Source organism: Hibiscus syriacus, unplaced genomic scaffold (assembly GCF_006381635.1).
Source record: "Hibiscus syriacus cultivar Baekdansim isolate YM2019G1 unplaced genomic scaffold, ASM638163v2 tig00111954_pilon, whole genome shotgun sequence".
Lineage (NCBI taxonomy): Eukaryota > Viridiplantae > Streptophyta > Magnoliopsida > Malvales > Malvaceae > Hibiscus > Hibiscus syriacus.
In genome coordinates, this window is record NW_024063221.1 from 1,651,326 (window position 1) to 1,674,166 (window position 22,841).

General features: G+C 32.6%; 1 protein-coding gene across 1 annotated transcript; it reads left to right on the top strand.

Moving 5' to 3' along the window:
• The first annotated feature begins 2,748 nt into the window (after positions 1-2,748).
• Positions 2,749-16,959, top strand: LOC120173479 (pathogen-associated molecular patterns-induced protein A70-like). The gene is made up of 3 exons (XM_039180635.1): positions 2,749-3,751; positions 15,813-15,814; positions 16,945-16,959. Exon 1 carries the CDS (start codon positions 2,768-2,770, stop codon positions 3,737-3,739), a length of 972 nt encoding a protein of 323 aa, XP_039036566.1. The 5' UTR covers positions 2,749-2,767; the 3' UTR covers positions 3,740-3,751; positions 15,813-15,814; positions 16,945-16,959.
• The last annotated feature ends 5,882 nt before the right edge of the window (positions 16,960-22,841 follow it).

Below are 22,841 nucleotides of genomic sequence, written 5' to 3' on the forward strand. Positions count from 1 at the left end.
CTCAATTGGTTACCCACCACCCATCTCGTATATGTATGTATTTATCAATTTCCATATGGCAGCAACATCACAGATTATATAAGCGACGATCTTTAATTTTAAAAATGTTTATACTCTAACATGTGATTAAATTACAAGTCATGTCCTATAAAATATTAAATTTACAGAATAGTCTATAAAATTATACCTAGATTCATAATGGTATAAAATTTATATGGTTGGTAGTTAATGGGCGAGCGGATGTGGGGCGGGCGAATGTGGGGCGGGTAAGGTCTCAAACCCATCACCTACGCACTGCCCACGGTGGGTATAACTTTTTATATCCACACCCGCCACTACCCACTAAACTTATAACCATCCCGCCCAATTGAAGTGGGTGCGATGCAAAATCCACGAAATTATACCTGTCTGCTTCTCATCCCTACTTGTCTCCCAAATTTTTTGGTATAATTATTTTTGGGATATTGTGAGTTTTAAAATTAATATAATCAAGTCTTGACCAAAAATTTATATGATTTAATTAATTTAAGACATTTAAATTTTAAAATTAGTAAAATTATACTCTTAATCTCTTAATTTATTATGATTTAATTATTTTTAAGATTTTATTTATTTTAAAATTAAATAATTTGACCAAGAGATTTAATTACAATTACAAAAATATTTTCGATTGTATTGTGTTTATCGCGATTATGATAATTACAAATACTATTACGGGTATCAAGATTGTATGATAACGATTTCAACTGACATTCTTACCTCTATATAAATGTCGCTATTCAAATAGTAAACCATCATTTAAATTCTTGTTGGTCAGTTCACCCTCATATTATTAGCGATTAAATCAAAAATAAAATAGTGACTCTAAGTGAACGTAGCAATACGGCGACGTTTAGAAGTGAGGAAATGCGATCCCTGGTCAACAACCCTTAATGAGAGAGGACCTCACATTTACTTATGTACGGACCCACCAAGTCTAACCCACAACACCACGTGTCAATATTTTTGCAATATTACAACATAAGAAAAATAATTAAAAAATTTGACATCAAATTAGGTAAATTAAACTATAATGCACTCTATTACTAATAAGTTTACAATTGAGTCATCATTTTCAAAATGTCACACTTGAGCCACTCAATTAATCTATTGTAAGTTATTTTGTTGCTTAATCTCAAACAAATGATAACTTTTACATTTACTCTTTGATCACTCAATCATGAGTAAGTTTACATTTTAGTCACTCAACTTTTGGTTACAAGTCAACTTTTTGGGTTTTCTAGATCGGTAACATTATCAAATGAATCACTTAATTTAAAAAAATAGAAATGAGTTACTCAATTAACTGGTTGTTACAAATAAATTATTGGGCTTACTGTGAAACAAAGGTTAGAATGCGTTGTTAGGAAACATTCTTAGTGGTTTTCTTATTAATAAGATACAAATAGGTCACCCAATTTTCAGAAGTCACAAATGATTAAATTAATTAATCGAAAAAGAAAACTTATTTTCGATTTTGGAATTTTCAAAGAGCAGGGCTCTATTCGATAATTTAATGTTGGAAAATGAAGAATATATTTCGACATGGGGGCATCTAACGATGATAATGTAGATCGTGGTTAAAAAAAATGAAAATTTTAAAGTGGTTTTATGGATTTTGAGATAAATTAATGAGAATCTAATGTGATGAATAAAACGTGGGATCAAGGTGAATCTTATAATAACATTTGAGGTTCATCGATCACTATATATGATAATTGTAGATAATTAACGAGATAGTATATGCCATGATTGTTATAATCAATTAATTGGGTGAGTTGATATCACAATCAATTAACTGAATAAATTGATTGTAACTATATTAAATCTAATATTTTTAATAAATAAAATAATCCACAAAAATTTATCTAATATTGAATGACCGATTGACATCTTTATAACAATCGATTAATTGATTAAGTTGTTTGTAACCTTTTGAAACTGGATGACCTATTTATAATCTTACTAATAATTGACTGATATGTGGTGTAATTTACCCTCCGTAATATTTTTATGTTTTTTTAGATTTAATGATAAAATGACTTCAGCAATTGAGTGGCTCAATTGTTACCTTTCGAAATACAATGGCCCAATTGTAAAGATATAGTTTAAAGGTGTCTTATACAATTAAATAAAAAAAAAGGGAAAGTACACAAACGATGTCAAGTATAAGGTGTTACTTTATTGAGATTGTCGACTATTATACAAAATGACCATTCGACTGTAGGACGTTGCTTTTTGAGTCATTCGACTATTAAAAAATACAAAATGATCACTCGACTATTAAAAGTTATAAAATGATCATCGACTAGGATATGATAATCATTTGAGATTTTGACATCATATTTTACCATATCTCAATTAGTAGGTTAATGCTCAACTCAAACTGTCATCAAATTATCAACGGAAGAGGACGAGTTTAGAACATATAAATAGTCGGGTGACTATTTTATAACTTTTAATAGTCAGAGGACTCAACAAAGAACCCTATAATCAAGGGGCTATTTGAAAACTTTTAGTAATGCAGTACTCAACAAAGTAGTATCTTATAGTCGGGGGATTATTTGTGTAATTTTTTCCAAAAATAAATTACTTTAATCTCCGTTAAAAGAGATGTATTGTCCGCAACCTAACCCTCACAGTCACACCTTGTGAGGTTTAGGAACCGGTCTCTTATAATTTCCCTTTTTATTCTTTTAAATTTTTAAAAAGAAAATCTTAGCAAGAAATGTTGGAAGAATCAATGTCGTCAACTGTACCTTCTTCCTCCCTCTTGTCTTCCATTTTCAGCTGGTTTACTCCCACTGTTTTCTTCGTCTTCGTTAACCTCACTATCGGTACCATCTTCTTCACTTCCTCCTTAGCTTCCAACAAACCCTCCGCCGCCGCTGGTGTCGGCGAAGGAGATGAGAGAAACGACCCAAGACTAGTTAGATCCCCATCTGTTTTCCAAAGGCTCAAATCCATCAACTTGTATTCTCATAGATCCGAGGAGCCCGTGAGTTGCAATTCAAAAATCCCAGATATCGGTGCCGATTTCCATTTCTCTTTTCAAGAACAAACCATCCCGGAATGGCGGAAGCCGTCTTCTCCGCCGCAGCGGATGTCGGTGCCTTACGTCGATGGTTCTCCTTCCGTTTTGCAAAGGCTTAAGTCGATCAATCTCTACGGATTCTTCTCTCCGGAGCAGAAAACCCATGAAATCAGCTCGCATTACACTCCTGACGAAGAAATGAAAGAGCCGGAAGTGGTTGAAGATGTGAGCAGCGGTTTCCATTTCTCTTTTCAACAACAAACCACCCCAAGTCAGCCGCCGTCGCAGCCGGAGGAAGCCATTGAAGAAACACAAAAACTTGAAGAAATACCCAGTTTCTGTGAGGTGAAGGTTAACAAAAGTGAAGTGGCGAGGACCAAATCTGACGTCGAACCAGCGTCCGGCGTAGTACCGACGAAGCTATCGAAGAAGATGAGGAAATCAGCGAGTCTCAAGTCTCCGTTCTCGCATTTCGAGGAAGCAGACATCGTGGAAACACGACGGCCGGCCACCGTGAGAGAAGGAAAGGGTAAAGCTACGGAGGAGGAGGACGAAGTGGATGCGAAAGCAGATGATTTCATCAATAAGTTCAAGCAACAGTTGAAGTTGCAAAGGATGGACTCCATTAGGTACAAGGAGACGGTGAATAGAGGTGGTAATAGGTGAAGTAAATTAAACGTAGATCTGTTATTAGTACTGTCTAATTACATTCTGTTCCAAAAAAAAAAAAAACATGGCACTTTCCATTTCATTTCAATGGCGTTTTTAGAGTATTTTCGTCAATCGTATCCATGGCGGTTTTAGCTTGTTTTTGCCTTTGCCTTTGCCATTCCTAGCATTATCGTTTAGCTTTTTGCTGCTAGCAGAGAGCCGGAGAGGTAATGCAACTGTGTTAAGGTTGTTCTTTCACTCCAAACTAGAATGATATAGCATAGACTTGATCCATGCTTGATATTTGATGTTATTTTAATTATTAGTTTTTTTTTAATTTAGATTTAGAGTGGATTAGTTTTTTTTTCTTGAGAGCGTTGTACAATCGATTATGTCTCAATTAATCATAAATTCCATTTGCTCCATCGATTAAAATTTAAAAGCTACCCATAAGACAGATCTTGATATTACTTGATGAATTGAGTTCCTTAAATGTGAGCCTTTTTCGATGACATTAAACACAATTTGACTTTGATAGACTTTGGTTTCCGTGTCTAAATTTGCATGAGTCTTAGATTTTGATATCTGAATGCTTTTATTCATTAATTAGATCAAATCTTGCTAGGTTTTTTAACGTTGTAAAATAATAAGCGATGGTCAAAATATTCCAACTCCAATTTTGCTTCCATTTAATTTTATAGGGCCAAATTTTCAAAATTCATATTTGGAACAACAAGAGTCGGATCATACATAATTGAGTTATGATAATTTTATTATCCAGTTAAAAAAATTATTATAATGTCTCTTTATATACATTTAGAGATATTACTGACATTATTTTAAAATTAACTTCAAACGTTTATTAAAATGAGAACCTTAATCTTTATAAAAAAAATTAGTTGACCTTATTCCCATATGTAATGGGATAAGGGGGAGGTAGGATAGTAGGTTGATCCCAACGTAGGTTGAGAGCAGTTTCTGTAACAAACCTCCGAATTATGAAATGTCCTCTATGAGACTCGATCCCACAACCCCAAGATTAAGAACCTTGTGCTCTACCAATTGAGTGGATGGTCATTTTAATCATAATATTTTATTTTAAAATTGAAAAATAATCCATCAAATAAAAAAATTTAATTTTTGAAAGAGTGACCAAAAATTTCATCCCGATGGGTCCCGTTTCTATTAAAACCACATTGGTTCTCCAATTTCTATGAGTTGGCTTATAATGCGAAGTTGCAATGGGAAGAGCGGCAATTAGCAAAAGACCCAAAGCCCTAGAATTAGGATAAAGTAGGTAAGTTTATGTGGTGACCGTGACCCCCGAAAAGTCAAAGGAAACACATTTTAATTTAAGGCTGAGGAAATATTGATCGAAAATGTTATAAAATCATAATATTTTTATTAGATGCACCTAAAATATTAACTTTTTAATATTTTTTGGTTAAAAACTTTCTTTTTAATATTTTTCGGTTGACAACCGAAGACGTTACTTCTTCATAACATTTTCGATTCAACAAAAAATATTATGATTTTTATAATATTTTCGGTTATACCCATTTCATGTCGTTTATTAATCTTAAATTAGATTGTTGTAGTCAGAAATATCCAGTGCCACTGCCTCCATATTTAAGCATATGAAAAAGACGGTAGCTTCATCTTTGTTGCTCCCCACCCAATAACAATCCATAGCGGCTCAATCATGCTATTATTTTTAGAATTCAATTCAATTGGGTTTGATTGATTAAATCGAAAATCAATCAAGTAAAATTGAAAATTAAAGGTTAAAGTATGGAATTGGTCATACTTTTCGGTCAATTTTTTTTATATAAACATCTATGTTCATTTTCTTTTACTTTTTAATTAATTATAGATTATTTATTATTATTAGGTATCACGTAAAACTTCAATCCTACAAAAAAATTTATTCAAAATCATTACTTCGTTTTAAACGAAGCAAGACTGGTCAATGAAAATGCATGGTATCATTGAGAACATAAACAATTGGTGTTGGCAGCACGATTCTATTCACCCACCAAACATGCCATCTTGAATCCATTCCCCATGTCACCCAAAGTTACATCACATAGAGGGAAATGGGGCAAAAATTAGATCACTGAGTTACATTTAACTGATTGTTTTGGATACTAAAATTTTTAAAAGTTCTAAAATTATAATTGAATTTATCAAACTGTTAGAAAAATCACTGCAACATTATAATAAGTGTAACTTTTATTTTATAAATCTAAGGATAACTAAAGAATAAAGATCAATAAATTATACTTAAAATGATCATTTTGGTCACTAAACGTTTAAAAATCATAAAATGATCATTAAATTTATCGAATTGTTATAAAATGATCAGTTTGATATTATAATATATTGTAAAAGTTTGATAAACTTAATGATATTTTATAAACATTTTGATAAATTTTAATGACCATGTTGTAACATATCGATTAATTTATTGAAAATTTAATGACCATTTCATAATTTTTGAAAGTTTATTGATCAAAACAATCATTTGTGTATAGCTAAGTGACCTTTGATGTACTTTATCTTAAACTAATGATCATTTAATAACAATTTAATTAAATTTATTTATTATTTTAAAATTATTTGATAAAATGTAATGATCATTTTGTAATAGTTTAATTATTTTATAATTTTAAAAGTTTAATGATTAAAATAATCATTTAAACATAGTTCAATTATATGTATGTAATTTACCCAAACTACTATTATATCAACATCAACAACTTTTGCTTCCCTTACATGTAAAGTTCAAAAGGAACCTAAACCAAAATCCAAGGGCAGAGCACAACAGATCGAGATCCAATGGTAATGGGATGATGCATATGGATACCTGCTATCATTAACCACCATAAAAAACTTTCAGTTTCTAATTATGAGTTCAGGTGTTATTGTAGGGTTTAAATAACGGTCTGTTATCGAAATAATCGTTGTTATATAAAGATAAATGAATTGTCTAAAACTGTTATTTCACAATTACGATAATTGCAAAGACTACATTAACATCTGCTATTGTTATAATAACAATAAAAGCAATGCAACTAGAAACGTAATCACAACCGTAATTTTTATATCTGGTTTTGGTACTTCTTTATATTCACAGTCCCACATGGCTAAGAGCAACATGGATTTCAAGTTCAAGTAAAGGAAGATTGTTGAGTTAATCGATCGACGAAATAGCCAAGAGGGGGGTGAATTGGTAATTAAAATTTTGGTGGAATCTTTTGCAGAAAATAGAAAATATTTGCACAACGATTTAGAGTGGTTCAACTTTCTCAACCAAAGTCTTCACACTAAGGATTTTCCAACAAATTCACTAATTTGTTCTTTCTTTTGAGGATAAAAAGTAACATTACAACTCCCTCAAGAATTATACCCCAAATTCTTGATAACACTCTCTCTCAAAGAGAAGAATACAAATTTCACAAACTTACAGAAAACCCTCACAAGGTAAGATGTTTGCACAATTCTAGAACAAATAAAGAACACTCAAGAATAAATACAATTGAGTACAAGTAGTGTTCTTGAAAGAAAAAATGAATATTGAATGAAAATTGGCTTGAATTGCTCAAACTTGATGTTTAAGGCTTTCTCTTTGTTTTTCTCACAATTGTTGTTGATCAATGGCTCCTAAGCTTGTTTAAATACACCATGGATCACTTCTGAACGTTGGAGATCATTGGTGAAGTCAATAGAGTCGTTATTGTATAATTATCATTTAAAAATCTGGTTGGGAGCGTAGGTGAATCGGTACACTCTCAAGGGTGTTTCGGTACACTATGTCTAAAATTCAAATATTTCGACCGTTAGTTGACCTAGTGCATCAGTACACTTGGGGTGCATCGATACACTAATTACATTCGATGTTTCAAAAGAGCAAGGAGTGTATCGATGCATGGTCTGTGCATCAGTACATAAAATACATTCGATGTTTCAATAAAATCAGGAGTGCATCGATGCATGGCTGTGCATCAGTACACAAAATGCATTCGAATTAGGGTGTGCATCGATACATCCAAGTAGGGGTGTGCAAAAAAACCCGATCCGACCGATCCGATCCGTTGATCCGTTGATCCGATCCGAAAATTCGGATATCCGATCCGTTTTTTAATTTTCGGATAGTTTGGATCGGGTATCCGAATTTTTTTTCGGATTTTCGGATCGGATACGGATTGGTCAAAATCAAATTTCGGATTATCCGAAAATCCGAAAAAAATTAGGCTATATTATTAGCCCAGAGCTGTTTGGTCTTGTTCTACCATTTCCTTTTACTTATCGTCCAGAATTTCGCTTATTGTTTTAAAGGAATTCAAACCCTAATTTCATTTATGTGTTTCTCGTCGTCCCATACCGCCCTACCCCTGTTTATTTCTTATTTTTGTTGCTGCTGCTACCAATTCATAAAGGTTCGTTTCCCGATCCAAACTATTTCCTTAAAATGCTTGTTTCCAAAATGATTATTTCTCAAAAGAGCTGCGAGTCTCCTCTCTCAGATTCCTCAAATACGGTCAATTAATGAAGCAATTTATCTAGTACCCTTCGAATTTACCCTTTGAATTTAGCTTATTTTTCAATTTCAGTTTTTTGATCGCTTGGAACCATTGAATTATTGGTTAATTTTATAGGCTTTCAAATGTTATTTTTGTTCCCTAAATAGTTAAAGGCGACTTGTTATTAGCTATCAAAGGTATCCCATCATGTATTTCTATTTGCTCACACTGTTGTGAAAAAACTGTGGGTCACCTTCTTTCTTCACTTTTCTTCTTCTTTCTATTGTTGTTTGAATGGAATCGAGCTTTTCCTAATATGTTTCTGCGCATCGTTTGATTTAACATGAAACGTGCTTCACTTTTTTAGTAATTACGAGCAGGATTTTATTCAGGTTTAGCGAAGTGTTTTGACTTTCGATTAGTAGCAACATGTGCTAATATACTGTCGGTGGAGGTTACAACTTGCAACAAATCTTAATTTGGTTTCAGTTTAACTAATTGTGTTAGAAATATTTTATATTACATTTTTGTAATATATTTTATTGCTTGTTTACAGAATATGTCATCTTTTGATGAGAATGGAGATTTTAATTCCGTATTTGTTGACTCGATGATGGAATCTGATGAGGAGGGAAGACAAAATTCAGCAGCAAAAAAAGCTTCTCTCGATAAAAATACCGGAAATAGGAAGAGAAAGTCCAAGTGGTAGAGTCATTTTTCAGTTGACGAGGAGGATCCCACTTTTGCTTCCTGTAAGTATTGTCAGAAACTTATTGGTTGTAAAACCAAAAATGGCACTACACCTTTAGCAAATCACATTAGTAGGTGCAAAAAATATCCTCCAAATTTGGATAAGAAACAAAAATTGATTGATTTTGAAAGCGAAACGTTGGTAAATGAAGATGGAAGTACTGAAATAGTTAGCGTTCCAAAATGCTGGAAATTTGATCATGATTTGTGTAGAAAGAAGCTTGCTAAAATGCTTATTGTGGATGAATTGCCTTTTGCTTTTGTCGAACGTGAAGGTTTCATTGAATTCTGCAAGGCTTTAAATCCTCTCTTTAAGCTTCCTTCTCGTACAACTGCTACTAGAGATTGTTATGCTCTTTTTATTGAACAAAGAAATGAGTTGAAAAATACTTTTAAGAACTTATATTCTAGGGTTTGTCTAACCACAGACACTTGGACATCAGGTCAAAATTTAACTACATGTGTTTGACAGCCCATTTTATTGATGATGAATGGAATTTACATAAGAGGATAATTAATTTTTGTCCAATTGCTGGTCATTCCGGACAACTTATTGGCAGAGCTATTGAAAAATGCTTGATTGAATGGGGTTTGAAAAATATTATGACTATAACTATAGACAATGCTAGCTCAAATGATTTAGCAATTGAATACTTGAGAAGAAGACTTACCATTTGGGAGTTTAGTTTATTGGAGGGTCGATATTTACATATGAGATGTGCGTCCCATATTTTGAATTTGATTGTGAAAGAGGGTTTGAAAGAACTTGATTTTTCCATTATGAAAGTTCGAACTCTTGTGAGATATGTTAGATCTTCTCCCGCTAGACTTCAAAAATTTAAAACTTGCATAGAAGAGGAGAAAGAGGATAGCAAAAGTCTTATTACTTTAGATGTTGAAACTAGATGGAATTCAACTTTCCTAATGCTCGAATCTGCTATCAAGTTTAAAAAGGCATTTGCTAGTTTATACATGAAAGACTCCTCTTGTTTCAAGGAGCTTAGAAAGGTTGGTGGTGGTCCCATTGAAGATGATTGGAAGAGGGTGAGTAGTTTTTTACCTTTCTTGAGCATTTTTTATGATGCAACATTGAGGTTATCTGGTTCTCGTTATGTTACTTGTAACCATTATGCACACGAGATTTACGGGACTAGATTAATGATTTCCAACATAAGTGATGATGATGAGGGTATTAAGAAAATGGCAGCCCAAATGATGTCTAAGTATGATAAGTATTATGGGAACATTGATAATATCAATATTATGATGTTTGTGGGTGTGATCCTTGACCCTAGGCACAAATTGAATTATGTTAATTGGATTGTGCATGATTCTTATGATGAAACGCAAGCCACTCTTTTGTTCCTCAAAATTAAGATGGTTTTGCAATCTTTATTTGACTCGTATGCTTCTTCAATGCCTCCTTCAAAGACAAGTGATATGTCTTCCTCCACTTCTACTTCTTTATCTAATTTCACTCAAGGTGGGACTCAACGTGGGGGTAAGATTGATCTTCAACAACTTATGGCTTCAAAATTTCAAAGGGATACGGGTTGTTTGTTAACTAGTGCCAATAAAAATGAGTTGGAGAAGTATTTAGAAGATGCTTGTGAGTCTCATGTTTTAAATTTTGATATCCTACAATGGTGGAAAGATCAACCAAAAAGATACCCGATTCTTCATAGGATGGCTAAAGATGTACTTGCCATACCTATCTCGACTGTAGCTTCTGAGTCGGCTTTTAGTACGGGGGTCGTGTCCTTGATTCTTTTCGCACTTCATTGACTCCAAAAATGGTTGAAGCACTTGTTTGCACTCAAGATTGGTTAAGCACCTCTCGGTCACCTATTATAATAGAAGAAAGTTTAGTTGCATTGGAAGAGTTGGAGGAAGGTAAGTTTATTTTTATGTTTGATTGCTTCTTTTTTTTTGTTTATTCAATATTTAAAGTTTAAACATAAATTTATATTTTAATCTTTTTTATTTTATTTCGTGTGATGTAGCCATGAAGGATCTAACTTTAGAGCAACCGGAGATCATAATTGACGAGACAATTGATACTTTGGATGATTTGTAAAATTTGTACTTTGAAACTTTGAAGTACTTAGTGATCCTACTATCTCTTTTTTTTTATGTTATTAAGACTTGATACTCTTGTGTGGTATTTTATTTTGAACATCTTGTGTTGATTTGATTGTGTTGTTGAGATTTGATACTCTTGTGTGATATTTTTAATATGAACATCTTGTGAAGATCGGTCCTATTATTTTTCTGCTTTTACTATATTTTTTAGAAAGACCCGTTATATGTATTTTAATTTATGTTGATTTTTATGGCATTAATCAAATATTATTATTTTAATATGCAACATGTATAGATTTTTGGATTCTAGCTTGTATTTTACATGGTTCACAAATACGTTTGAAGTGGAGCTATTTAATTTCATGGTTTACACAGAATGTTCCAACTCCTTTTAATTTCATGGTTCACAAATATTATTATTTTAATATGCACCGAGTCCTCATTGTTAAATGGGCTAGGCGATAGAACTGAGCAGAAGGCATTCAAATATACTGGAATTGCTTGCTTTAATCCAGGTTCCTTCTCAGACGATAACACATTTGTTGCATATAGGCCTTGCAACCAGGAAATTGAGTTTTCAGCCTTGTGAATATCTAAAGTTTATGGCTTCCATATCCTTTAGCATGATGGAACAAAGAAATGCCATTATTTTCAGTTCTCAATTGAGAAATTGTTATGATTAAATTATTAGTGTGATATCATTTGCAAATCTGCTGTGTTGTAAAGTATCTCACCAGTTCTGTCGGAAGATTGTGAATAACAATGGGATAATTTACGCGTTTAGTATCTAAATTATCAGTTTTAGTACTTAAACTTTTAATTTTATGTTAATTAATGCTTTTATTATGTTGAGTTTTTTTTGAATTTTTTGCAAAAAAAGAATTCGGATTCGGATCCAGATATTTGGATATCCGATCCGAAATTTAGGATATCCGAATTCGGATATCCGAATTTTTCGGATCGGATACGGATCATTACTTTAAGTATCCGAAATTTTCGGATATCCGAAATTTCGGATCGGATAATATCCGATATCCGATAATGCACACCCCTACATCCAAGAGTGCATCGGTACATCCCTTTATAAAATTGATTTTTGGCTCGATTTTGGTTCGAAATACTTTGTAAAATTGTTTCAAAAATATTTTATAAGTTTAAAACACAATTTTACACTTTAGTAAGGATTGAAATTGATCTTTGAAAAACTTAGAGTAATATTTTGATATTTGAATGACTTAATCGAATATACTTTAAAAATGATTATAAAATCTTAAAATTCAATAACACTTAATTTGTTATATCGAAACATCAAAATGTTTTCAACAATCTCCCCTTTTTGATATAACAAAACATTTTAGTAATTTTAAGATTTTCTTTGAAAAATTATTTTTGAAATCAATTTTGAAAAATTACTCCCCCTTACTCTATTCTCTCCCTTTTTGTTAAATCAAAAAGACTCTAAAACGTTTTTAAACAAGTTTTTGAAAATTTAGCCAATTGATATTTATATAAAGCTTAAGCTGCTAAGATCACAATCAAAAGAAAGATTAGCCATTAGTTTCATAAATCAATATTCATAAATAATATGCAATGGTGATTGGTCATATATCAACTAATATGTGAATGATGCAAAAACTAATAAAACATTAAATTCAAATTAAAAATTCAACCAAACCAAAGATATATATATATATATATATATATATATATATATAAGCATTTAAGTTCAAACATTTCCAAACATCCATATCAAATTCAAACATTCAAACATCCAAAATATATCAATCCAAAAACATCCAAAATGTTATAACAATAGGTCCTAAGTTCAATCCAAGAAAACTAAAGCAAGAGTAGGTTAATCGTCCATTGGTGGAGCATGAGGTGATAAATGTGCCCATATATTGGCCACATCACTTGTAAGCACGTCGACTCGCTCATCCATAGCATCGAAACGATGATTCATCGCTTCGTTGTTAGCAGTTAGATGGGACTCGATGGATGCGAACCTCATGTCAAGATTCTCCATAAACGATCGGAAGTATGGAGGCATCTGACTTTCTTGCTGTGTCGGCTCGTCGTCGGGTACGTGTTCGTCAATATCTCGCATAAGATCTTGAAGCTCTAGATCATCATCATATGCCGGTGTCGGAAGAGCTCGTGAAGAGCTAGCTCCCGGTGTTTTCTCAACAGATCGAACCCATTGGTCCTTATCCACGGACCAACCCGATTTCTTTAAGGATGTGAGATTTATTTGGTTCTGGATAGGGATGAGAATATCAAGAGAAACCTTAGGCCCGAGTTTGATAAAAAAAATTACTAAGGAGACAACCGTAAACTAAAGTTTCTACATTTTTGGATGGGGCAATGTTTACGGTATTTACTAATTCACCGAAAATGATCCGTGGCAAATTTATTTTCTTGTTATGTTGGATACAATGTATCCACCATAAGTCTAAGACTCTAAGAGAGGAGTTCCTATCTCTGGATGGTCTAAACCACCAAAAGATGATCAAGTGAAGGAATTGCTTGTGATAAGTTCTTAAGGTACTAGCACTAGCTTTGGCTAGGGATGGCAACGGGCCGGGTATTGGTCCCCTGTCCCCGTCCCCGTTTAAAAAAACCCATACCCTTCCCTACTTAAAAAACCGTGGGGATTTAAACGGGGATCCCCATCTGGTAATCAGGGGAAACTACGGGGAAACGGTTATCCCCGTTTAGCATAAACGATTATTTAAACGGGTATCAGGCCAGGTATATATATATTTAAATTAAATATATAAATATTATATATATATATTTAAATTAAATTAAATTTATTAATATTATATATATATATATATATAAAATAATTATTTTTAATATTTATCAAGGCGGTGATTACCAAACCCGTCCCCGTCCCCATTTAGCATAAACAATTTTCGCCGTCCCCGTTTAGCATAAACAGTTTTTCCCATCCTCGTTTAATTCGGTTTTCGATTTTCCCCATCTGGTTCGGGTTTTTTGCCATCCTAGCTTTGGCATTATAAGGTGTAGCCACCATCTCTTTTCGTTATCTAAACCTTCATTGTCTAGTCCAAAGGTGTTAGCAATAGTGTCGGAGTCAATATAAATGAATTGACCTAGAAGATAGGATCGAATTCCTATGGTTTTAGTTTGACGCTCGTTTTGGACACACACCGCATTAAAATAGAAAATGCGGACTAATTGGTGATAGCCAATCGGTTTAAGATGAAAGAGTTTATCAAATTTCCAGGATGTAAGGGTAGAAAGATATTGAAAATTTATATAATCCATTGCTTGCATAGAGGAAATCCGCTTTTCCTGGATTTTATATGACTCAAAAGATTATGGTACCTATGGTAGAGATCTTGTCTACGACCAGGCACATTAAAATAGGAGTTTAGAATGGTCATATTTGAGTCGTTTGGATTTGGATTTTGAGGTGAAGGTGGAACAGGAGGTCGTTTTGGTTTGAACGACTAGATGACGACCTAGGACATTTAGGATTAGATATGGTTAAAGATCGGAATGGGTAAGGTAACCTGCAAATTTGAAACACATGTATGCAATATAATCAATCCTAAAACTCAATAAGAGTCCGTAATATTCAAGGTTCTCTAAACTGAATCCTAATGAGCAATGTTTGAAAATAATTTTGAAAACAATGTATGAAAAATTATGATACATATAGTTTTCATGAAAACAACATAATTAAATCAAAACAACAATTAAATCAAAACAAAAAAAATTATTTTGAAATTTTTGAAAGATTTTGAAAGATTGTGTATTTTTGATAAAATTTGTTGTAGAATCTAGTTTAGAAACATCATATAATCAATGTCCGTCATAAATTTCAACCTAGAACTAATAAAAAATACCTTGAATATTTTTGGATTTGAGTGAGATTAGAAGATGTTTGCACGTATTTGATGATTGTAGCAAGATTTGGAGTTGAAAAACTAGTGATTTTCGAATTAAATCGTTGATTTTGAAGCAATGTGGAGATTGGGTTTGAGAGAGGGGACAAACGGCTAGAGTGTTTATAGTTTTAGGTTTTGGCTCAAATAGGATTTTTAAAGATTTAAAGCCTAAAACCCAAACGGGTGCATCGGTACACTGCATAGTGTATCGATGCACATTCATGGAATGCATCGATGCATCTTCATAGTGTATCGATGCATATTCAGGTAATGCATCGGTACACTTTCATAGTGGATCCATGCACTTAGCACAAAAATGTTAAAATCCGTTTTTTTAAACACTCAAAATGCTAAATTAATTATCTCTAGTGGTATTGGCAACTCATAGGATGAAAATTAACTATGTTTATTTGAACATAATTAATTTTCACTAAAGAATCATAAACTCCCCTAACTATTAGCAAAGAATGCAATCAAAAATATTATTTTTACAAGCATTTTTCAAAAATAATCAAAAGTGCTAAAAATTATTTTAAACACTAAGTCAAGGTATGTTAGTTAAACCTAATTATTTCTAAGTGTCCAAAATCTCTCTTTATCTAAAGGTTTTGTAAAAATATCTGCTAATTGATGCAAAGTATCAACATATTCTAGAAATACATCTCCTTTAGTGACATGATCTCTAATGAAATGATGTCTAATTTCAATGTGCTTAGTTCTAGAGTGTTGGATGTGATTTTTAGTGAGACAAATAGCACTAGTATTGTCACACTTGATAGGTATGGTACTAACTTCAATTCCATAATCTAAAAGTTGTTTTTCATCCATAAAACTTATGGACAACAACTACTGGCTAAAATGTATTCTGCTTCAGTGGTAGATAATGCAACACAATTTTGTTTCTTTGAAAACCATGAAATCAACATATTTCCTAGGAATTGGCAAGTACCGGAGGTGCTTTTCCTATCTATTTTGCATCCTTCATAATCCGCATCAGAGAAGGCATGCAAGCTAAAGCTAGAGTCTCTAGGATACCAAAGTCCTAAACTAGGAGTGTCCTTAAGGTATCTAAAGATTCTCTTAACGACTAGTAAATGTGATTCCTTAGGGCATGATTGAAATCTAGCACATAAGCAAAGACTAAACATAATGTCCGGTCTACTTGCGGTAAGATAGAGCAAAAAGGCAATCATTGACCTATATAATTTAATATCCACGCATTTACCTCCTTCATCTTTGTCAAGCTTTGTAGATGAGTTCATTGGAGTGGCATGAGGTTTCCCATTTTCCAATCCAAATTTCTTGAGCATATCCTTGACGTATTTTTCTTGATCGATGAAGATGCCATCTTTTCTTTGCTTGATTTGGAGTCCCAAGAAAAATGAGAGCTCCCCCATCATGCTCATCTCAAATTCACTCTGCATTAGCTTAGAAAATTCTTGGAAAATATCATCATTAGTATAACCAAATATTATATCATCAACATAAATTTGAACTACTAATATATATTTACCTTTTCGCTTTAAAAATAATGTAGAGTCAACCTTCCCTTATGAAAAACCTTTTTCAATTAAAAAATTTGACAATCTTTCATACCAAGCTCTAGGAGCTTGTTTTAAACCATATAGCGCTTTTGTCAATTTAAAAACATGATCTGGAAATTTTGAATCTTCAAAACCAGGAGGTTGTTCCACATACAGTTCTTCTTTTATAAAACCATTTAAAAATGCACTTTTAATATCCATTTGATATAATTTAAATTCATTGAAACATGCAAATGCTAATAACATTCTTATTGCTTCCATCCTAGCTACGGGAGCTTATGTTTCATCATAGTCTATGCCCTCTTCTTGAGTATAGCCTTGAGCAACAAGTCTAGCCTTGTTTCTCACTATATTACCACTTTCATCAAGCTTATTCCTAAATACCCATCTAGTACCGACAGTAGATTTATTACTAGGCCTTTCAACTAATATCCATACTTTACTTCTCTCAAATTGATTTAACTCTTCTTGTATAGCCATAATCCAATTTTCATCATCTAATGCTTCTTTAATATTCTTAGGCTTTAGCATGAGATAAATTCAACATAATTACATATATTTCTAAGAGAATATCGAGTTTTTACCCCTTTGGATAGAGCACCTATTATCTCACCATCCTTGATATAGTTGTATTCTCTTGGGTAAGAGACTTCCCTTTCTTCAATGGTTGGATTCTCGAGAACATTATGAGTTTCCCCATCTTTCGTTTCTTCTTTTGATGATGGTTCTCCAACGTCATGTTTAACGTCGTTTGCTTTTACAATACCTACGTCATCATCAACACAAGAATCCTTCCTCGGAAGGGGATTATCATCGAAAACAATATGTATAGACTATTCTACCACTAAAGTTCTTTTATTAAATACTCGATAAGTTTTAGAATTTAAGGAATAACCCATAAAAATTCCTTCATCACTTTTAGTATCAAATATGCCAAATTTTCTTTACCTTTGTTTAAAACAAAACATTTACATCCAAAAGGATGAAAATAACTAATGTTAGGCTTTTTATTTTTGAAAAGTTCATATGGAGTTTTCTTTAAAATTGGCCTAATCATTACTCGATTTATAACATAACAAGCGGTATTTGTGGCTTCCACCCAAAAATATTTTGGCAAATTTTTTCACAAAGCATGATTCTAGCCATTTCTTCTAAAGTTCAATTTTTCCTCTCAACAACTCCATTTTGTTGAGGGATTCTTGGTGCTGAAAATTATGGCTAATACCATTAGAATTACAAAAATCATTAAATCCAAGATTTTCAAATTCAGTACCATGATCACTCCTAACACTAGTTATGGAGTAACCTTTTTCATTTTGGATTACTTTTGAAAATATGATGAATTTTTCTAATGCTTCATCTTTATTACTTAAAAATAAAACCCAAGTATATCTAGAATAGTCATCTATCAATACAAAACAATACTGTTTTCCACCCAAGCTAATAGTCCTAATTGGCCCAAAAAGATCTATATGGATCAATTGTAATATTCTACTAGTTGATACATCATTAATGGACTTAAAGGAAGCTCTTTGATGTTTTCCTTTAACACAAGCATCACAGATTTTATCTTTATCAAATTTTAGCTTTGACAACCCTCTTACTAAATCTCCTTGAATTAGTCTTTGTAAAACACTCATGCTTGTATGTCCTAGTCTCTTATTCCATAACCAACTATAATGTCTTATTCTATAACCAACAAGCATAATCTGATTAGATGCAATGTCAATGACTTTACAACCATTTTGTTTCGAATAAGACATTATATCCTTTATCGCAAAATTGACTAATACTCAATAGATTATGCTTTAACCCATTCACATATAAAACATCTTTAATTTGTATGGAAGAGGTATTACCTATAGTACCTATACCTTCAATGTGACCTTTTGAATTATCACCAAAAGTCACCTCTCCTCCATTTTTTTCGTTAAGCTAGATGAACCGGCTCTTGTCTCCGGTCATATGTCTTGAGCATCCACTATCAAGGTACCATGAGTTTGAACTTCTTTCTCGTGCCTTGTAGCAATGGTCCTTTCCCTACAAACATAGATTAATTCTTGATTTTTGGTACCTAATTTCTTTTGGGTCCATATTCATTAGTTTTTAAAATTTTAGTCCCCATGGGTATCCACTTGTGTAGGATATCCTTATCTTTAGTAGTAATGAGTTCTTTAGGAACCCATATACTTCTAACGATTTTTCCATTAGAGGTTCTTCAAGGACCTCTATGATTGTAGTTTTTAAAACTTTTTCTAAAAAATTTGGATTTTGAAATTTCTCCATTTTCAAAACGTTTTATTCCAACTTTATCAAAAGAAGCTTTAAGATCATCAATTTTCTTTTGATGATCATCATTCACTCTTGAAAGTAGGTTATGCAAATCAGTATTTTTCTTTTCAAATTCATCTAATTTGATTTGCAATTCTTTGACCTTACTTTCAAGATCAATGTTGGTTTTGGATATGAGATTATTTTCATTTTTCAATTTTGAAATATCATTTTTGTATTTTAAAAATAATTTCTCATAATCTGAAGCCAACCCAGTGTATTCCTCTAACAACTCATCAAAAGAATAATCTTTGAAATTAAATGAGCTAGAGATTACCTGAGAATCCTCCCCGAAAGCCATCAAGCACAAGTTTACTACTTCTTGTTCCTCTTCATTGGAAGCTTCATCATCGCTCCATGTAGTCGCGTGTGCCTTATGCTTCTTCTTGGATTGACCATTTTTCTTTAATTGTGGGCAATCGTATTTGACATGCCTTGACTTTTTGCATTCGTAGAAAATGATCGGGTCTTTCTGCTTTGGTTCATTCTTGAAGCATTCATTTCGTTTGAATTTTCTTCCTCTATTGAGCTTCATTAATTTTCTGAATCTTTTGGCAAATAATGCCATTTCCTCGTTATTGTCATCTTCATCATAATCACTCTCATCTTTTTTGGATTTGAGAGCAACTCCAACGTTTTTCTTCTTCTCCGTCTCCTTATTTGGCTCATCCCTTTTCTCGAGGTCTACCTCATCTTGAAGCATCATTTCATGAGTGAGGAGATAACCAATAAGCTAATCGAGGGTCAAGGATTTTAAGTTTTTAGCCTCGATGATCGCCGTCTTATTTGATTGCCAAGATTTTGGAAGAGAGTAAACTAATTTCCTCACAAGCTTCTTGTTTGGAATGATCTCTCCATATGATTTGAGACCATTGACAATCTTGGAAAATCTATTCGTCATAGCTTTGACATCTTCATCCAGTTTCATCATGAAATTTTCATAGCTATGAGTTATAAGACTAATTTTAGATTCTTTTACCTTGTTTGTGCCTTCATGAATGACTTGTAGTTTACCCCATATCTCCTTGGCGGTTCCGTATTCATCTGGTCCAAGAGCACAAAAATAATATGGATAGCGTTTGAGTTGAGCTGAAATATTCTTGTCTCTACTTCACTCCACAATCTTGAATGAGTGGAAGGTATGATGTATCCGTCTTCTATGATATTCCATTTTCCCATGTTACTTGCTTGAATAAAGTACCTTATTCCATTCTTCAAATAAAAGTAATTAGCTCCATTGAAGAAAGGAGGCTTGTTGACGGACATTGAATCAAGACCGAAGTCAAAGTTTGAAGTAGAGGCCATTGATGACTTGAATATCGATATAACTCTTCCCGAATCGACTCAAGAGGTGGTTAAACCTTCAAATGAGTGTAGCTCTGATACTAATTGTTGAGTTAATCGATCGACGAAATAGCCAAGAGGGGGTGAATTGGCAATTAAAATTTTGGTGGAAGCTTTTGCAGAAAATAGAAAATATTTGCACAATGATTTAGAGTGGTTCGACTTTCTCAACCAAAGTCTACGTCCACTACCTTAGCTATCCACGCTAAGGATTTTCCAACAAATTTACTAATTTGTTCTTTCTTTTGAGGACAAAGAGCAACCTTACAACTCCCTCAAGAATTATACCCCAAATACTTGAGAACACTCTCTCTCAAATAGAAGAATACAAATTTCGCAAACTTACAGAAAAACCTCACAAGGTAAGATGTTTGCACAATTATAGAACAAAGAAAGAACACTCAAGAGTAAATACAATTGAGTACAAGAAGTGTTCTTGAAAGTAAAAATGAATATTGAATGAAAATTGGTGTGAATTGCTCAAACTTGATGTTTAAGGCTTTCTCTTTGTTTCTCTCACAATTGTTGTTGATCAATGGCTCCTAAGCTTGTTTAAATACACCTTGGATCACTTTTGAACGTTGGAGATCATTGGTGAAGTCAATAGAGTCGTTATTGTATAATTATCATTTAAAAATCTGGTTGGGAGTGTAGGTGCATTGGTACACTCTCAAGGGTGTATCGGTACACTATGTGTAAAATTCAAATATTTCGACAGTTAGTTGACCTAGTGCATCGGTACACTTGGGGTGCATCGGTAAACTAATTACATTCGATGTTTCAAAAGAGCCAGGAGTGTATCGATGCATGGTCTATGCATCGATACATAAAATACATTCGATGTTTCAATAAAATCATGAGTGCATCGATGCATGGTTGTGCATCGATACACAAAATGCATTCGAATTAGGGTATGCATCGATACATCCAAGAGTGCATAGGTGCATCCCTTTATAAAATTGATTTTTTGGCTCGATTTTGGTTCGAAATACTTTGTAAAATTGTTTCAAAAATATTTTATAAGTTTAAAACACAATTTTACACTTTAGTAAGGATTGAAAGTGACCTTTGAAAAACTTGGAGTAATATTTTGATATTTGAATGACTTAATCGAATATACTTTAAAAATGATTATAAATCTTAAAATTCAATAACACTTAATTTTTTATATCAAAACATCAAAATGTTTTCAACAAAGATGACAACCATTCTGGTATCTTCATTTTCTTCAAAGCCATAGAGCTTTGGAGACCCTGAATTCAAGAGGGGAAAAGGGTTGCTAAAGATGTATGGTGTAGAAGGTAAGGCCAGAGGATTTTTGAAGAGGAGCTTCGGGTGGCTTAAAGGTAAGTACACGAGTTGTCTATGGTCATGGATGATATGATGATGGGACAAATGGGAACATTTATTTTTCGAAAAATTTAATTTTTTTATTTTAGATTTTGTATGTGTATTTGTTACTACTAATTTATTTTTTTCCTTTAAATTTTTATAAATTCACTTATAATATAAAATCATACGTCTTTCCCGTATATTAAATCTGGTGCCCATGATTTTGGGAAATTTTAGTCTTTTATTGTTTTGTTTCTTATGATTCATAAGATGTAAACCAAATTTTGGGATTATAAAATGTTGAACTCCTTTTTCAAATTCTAGTTGATCTTCCAAGGAGAAAGATATTTTTTCGTTAATGGAATGTTTAATGAATTGTTTGCATTTATAATTCTCTCTTACTTTAAAAATCACTTAGCTTTAAGTTACATATTTTCTGTAAATGATTTGAGTTTGAACGAATAAAGTTGTACCAGTATTCATTTGTTTATTTTTAGGTGTTTATGTTCGATATGTGTTCGTTTAAATTTTCAATATTGTGTTTGTTATTTATTTTTAAAGGTGTTCCTTCTTCATGAACTTGTCAATTTAAACACCAACACTATTTTTATCATTATATTTGCGAGCAAAAGAAAAATGGTGAAATTATACCACTAATCATTAATTTTCTTAAAGTTTACCTTATGTTCAATTTAGTTCATATCTTCACCAATATTTAAAATGTATGTAACACCCTAATCTGATCCGACCTAAAATTTAGAGGATTATAATACTATACGGAACCACCTAAGAGGCTAAACATTGTTTTTTGAAATCAATACTCATAGTTATCATTTAAAAACCTATAGTTCAAACAATAATGAAATTTTATAAATCGGAGCTCTATGTCACAATTTAAAACTATTAATACAACTCAAGGTTTACAAATCGTAATACATAAGTAAGGGTCCTATGACTACACATGCCTACTACAAGTAAAAAACCAATACTCTGTGAGGAATGCTGGAAATCCTAATCCGACAGTGTTCTTTGAACGACTTAATATAATAACCCGAGAACGGAAATATCCGAATGCTTAGCTTACAAAGCCCAATAGTATAATAGCTAATCTAGAGAAACATATGAATCTCATAAACATTAGCATGATAAAAGACATTGTAATAAGCAGTAGGTATTAGCATTGATCCTAATCAAGTGCTGGCTACTTAAGGTTCAACAGTTCTACCTCTTAGTGTAAGTCTCACGCTTTCTTTAGTCTTTGTCAAGGGTCTTGCCATGAGTAAACACATAC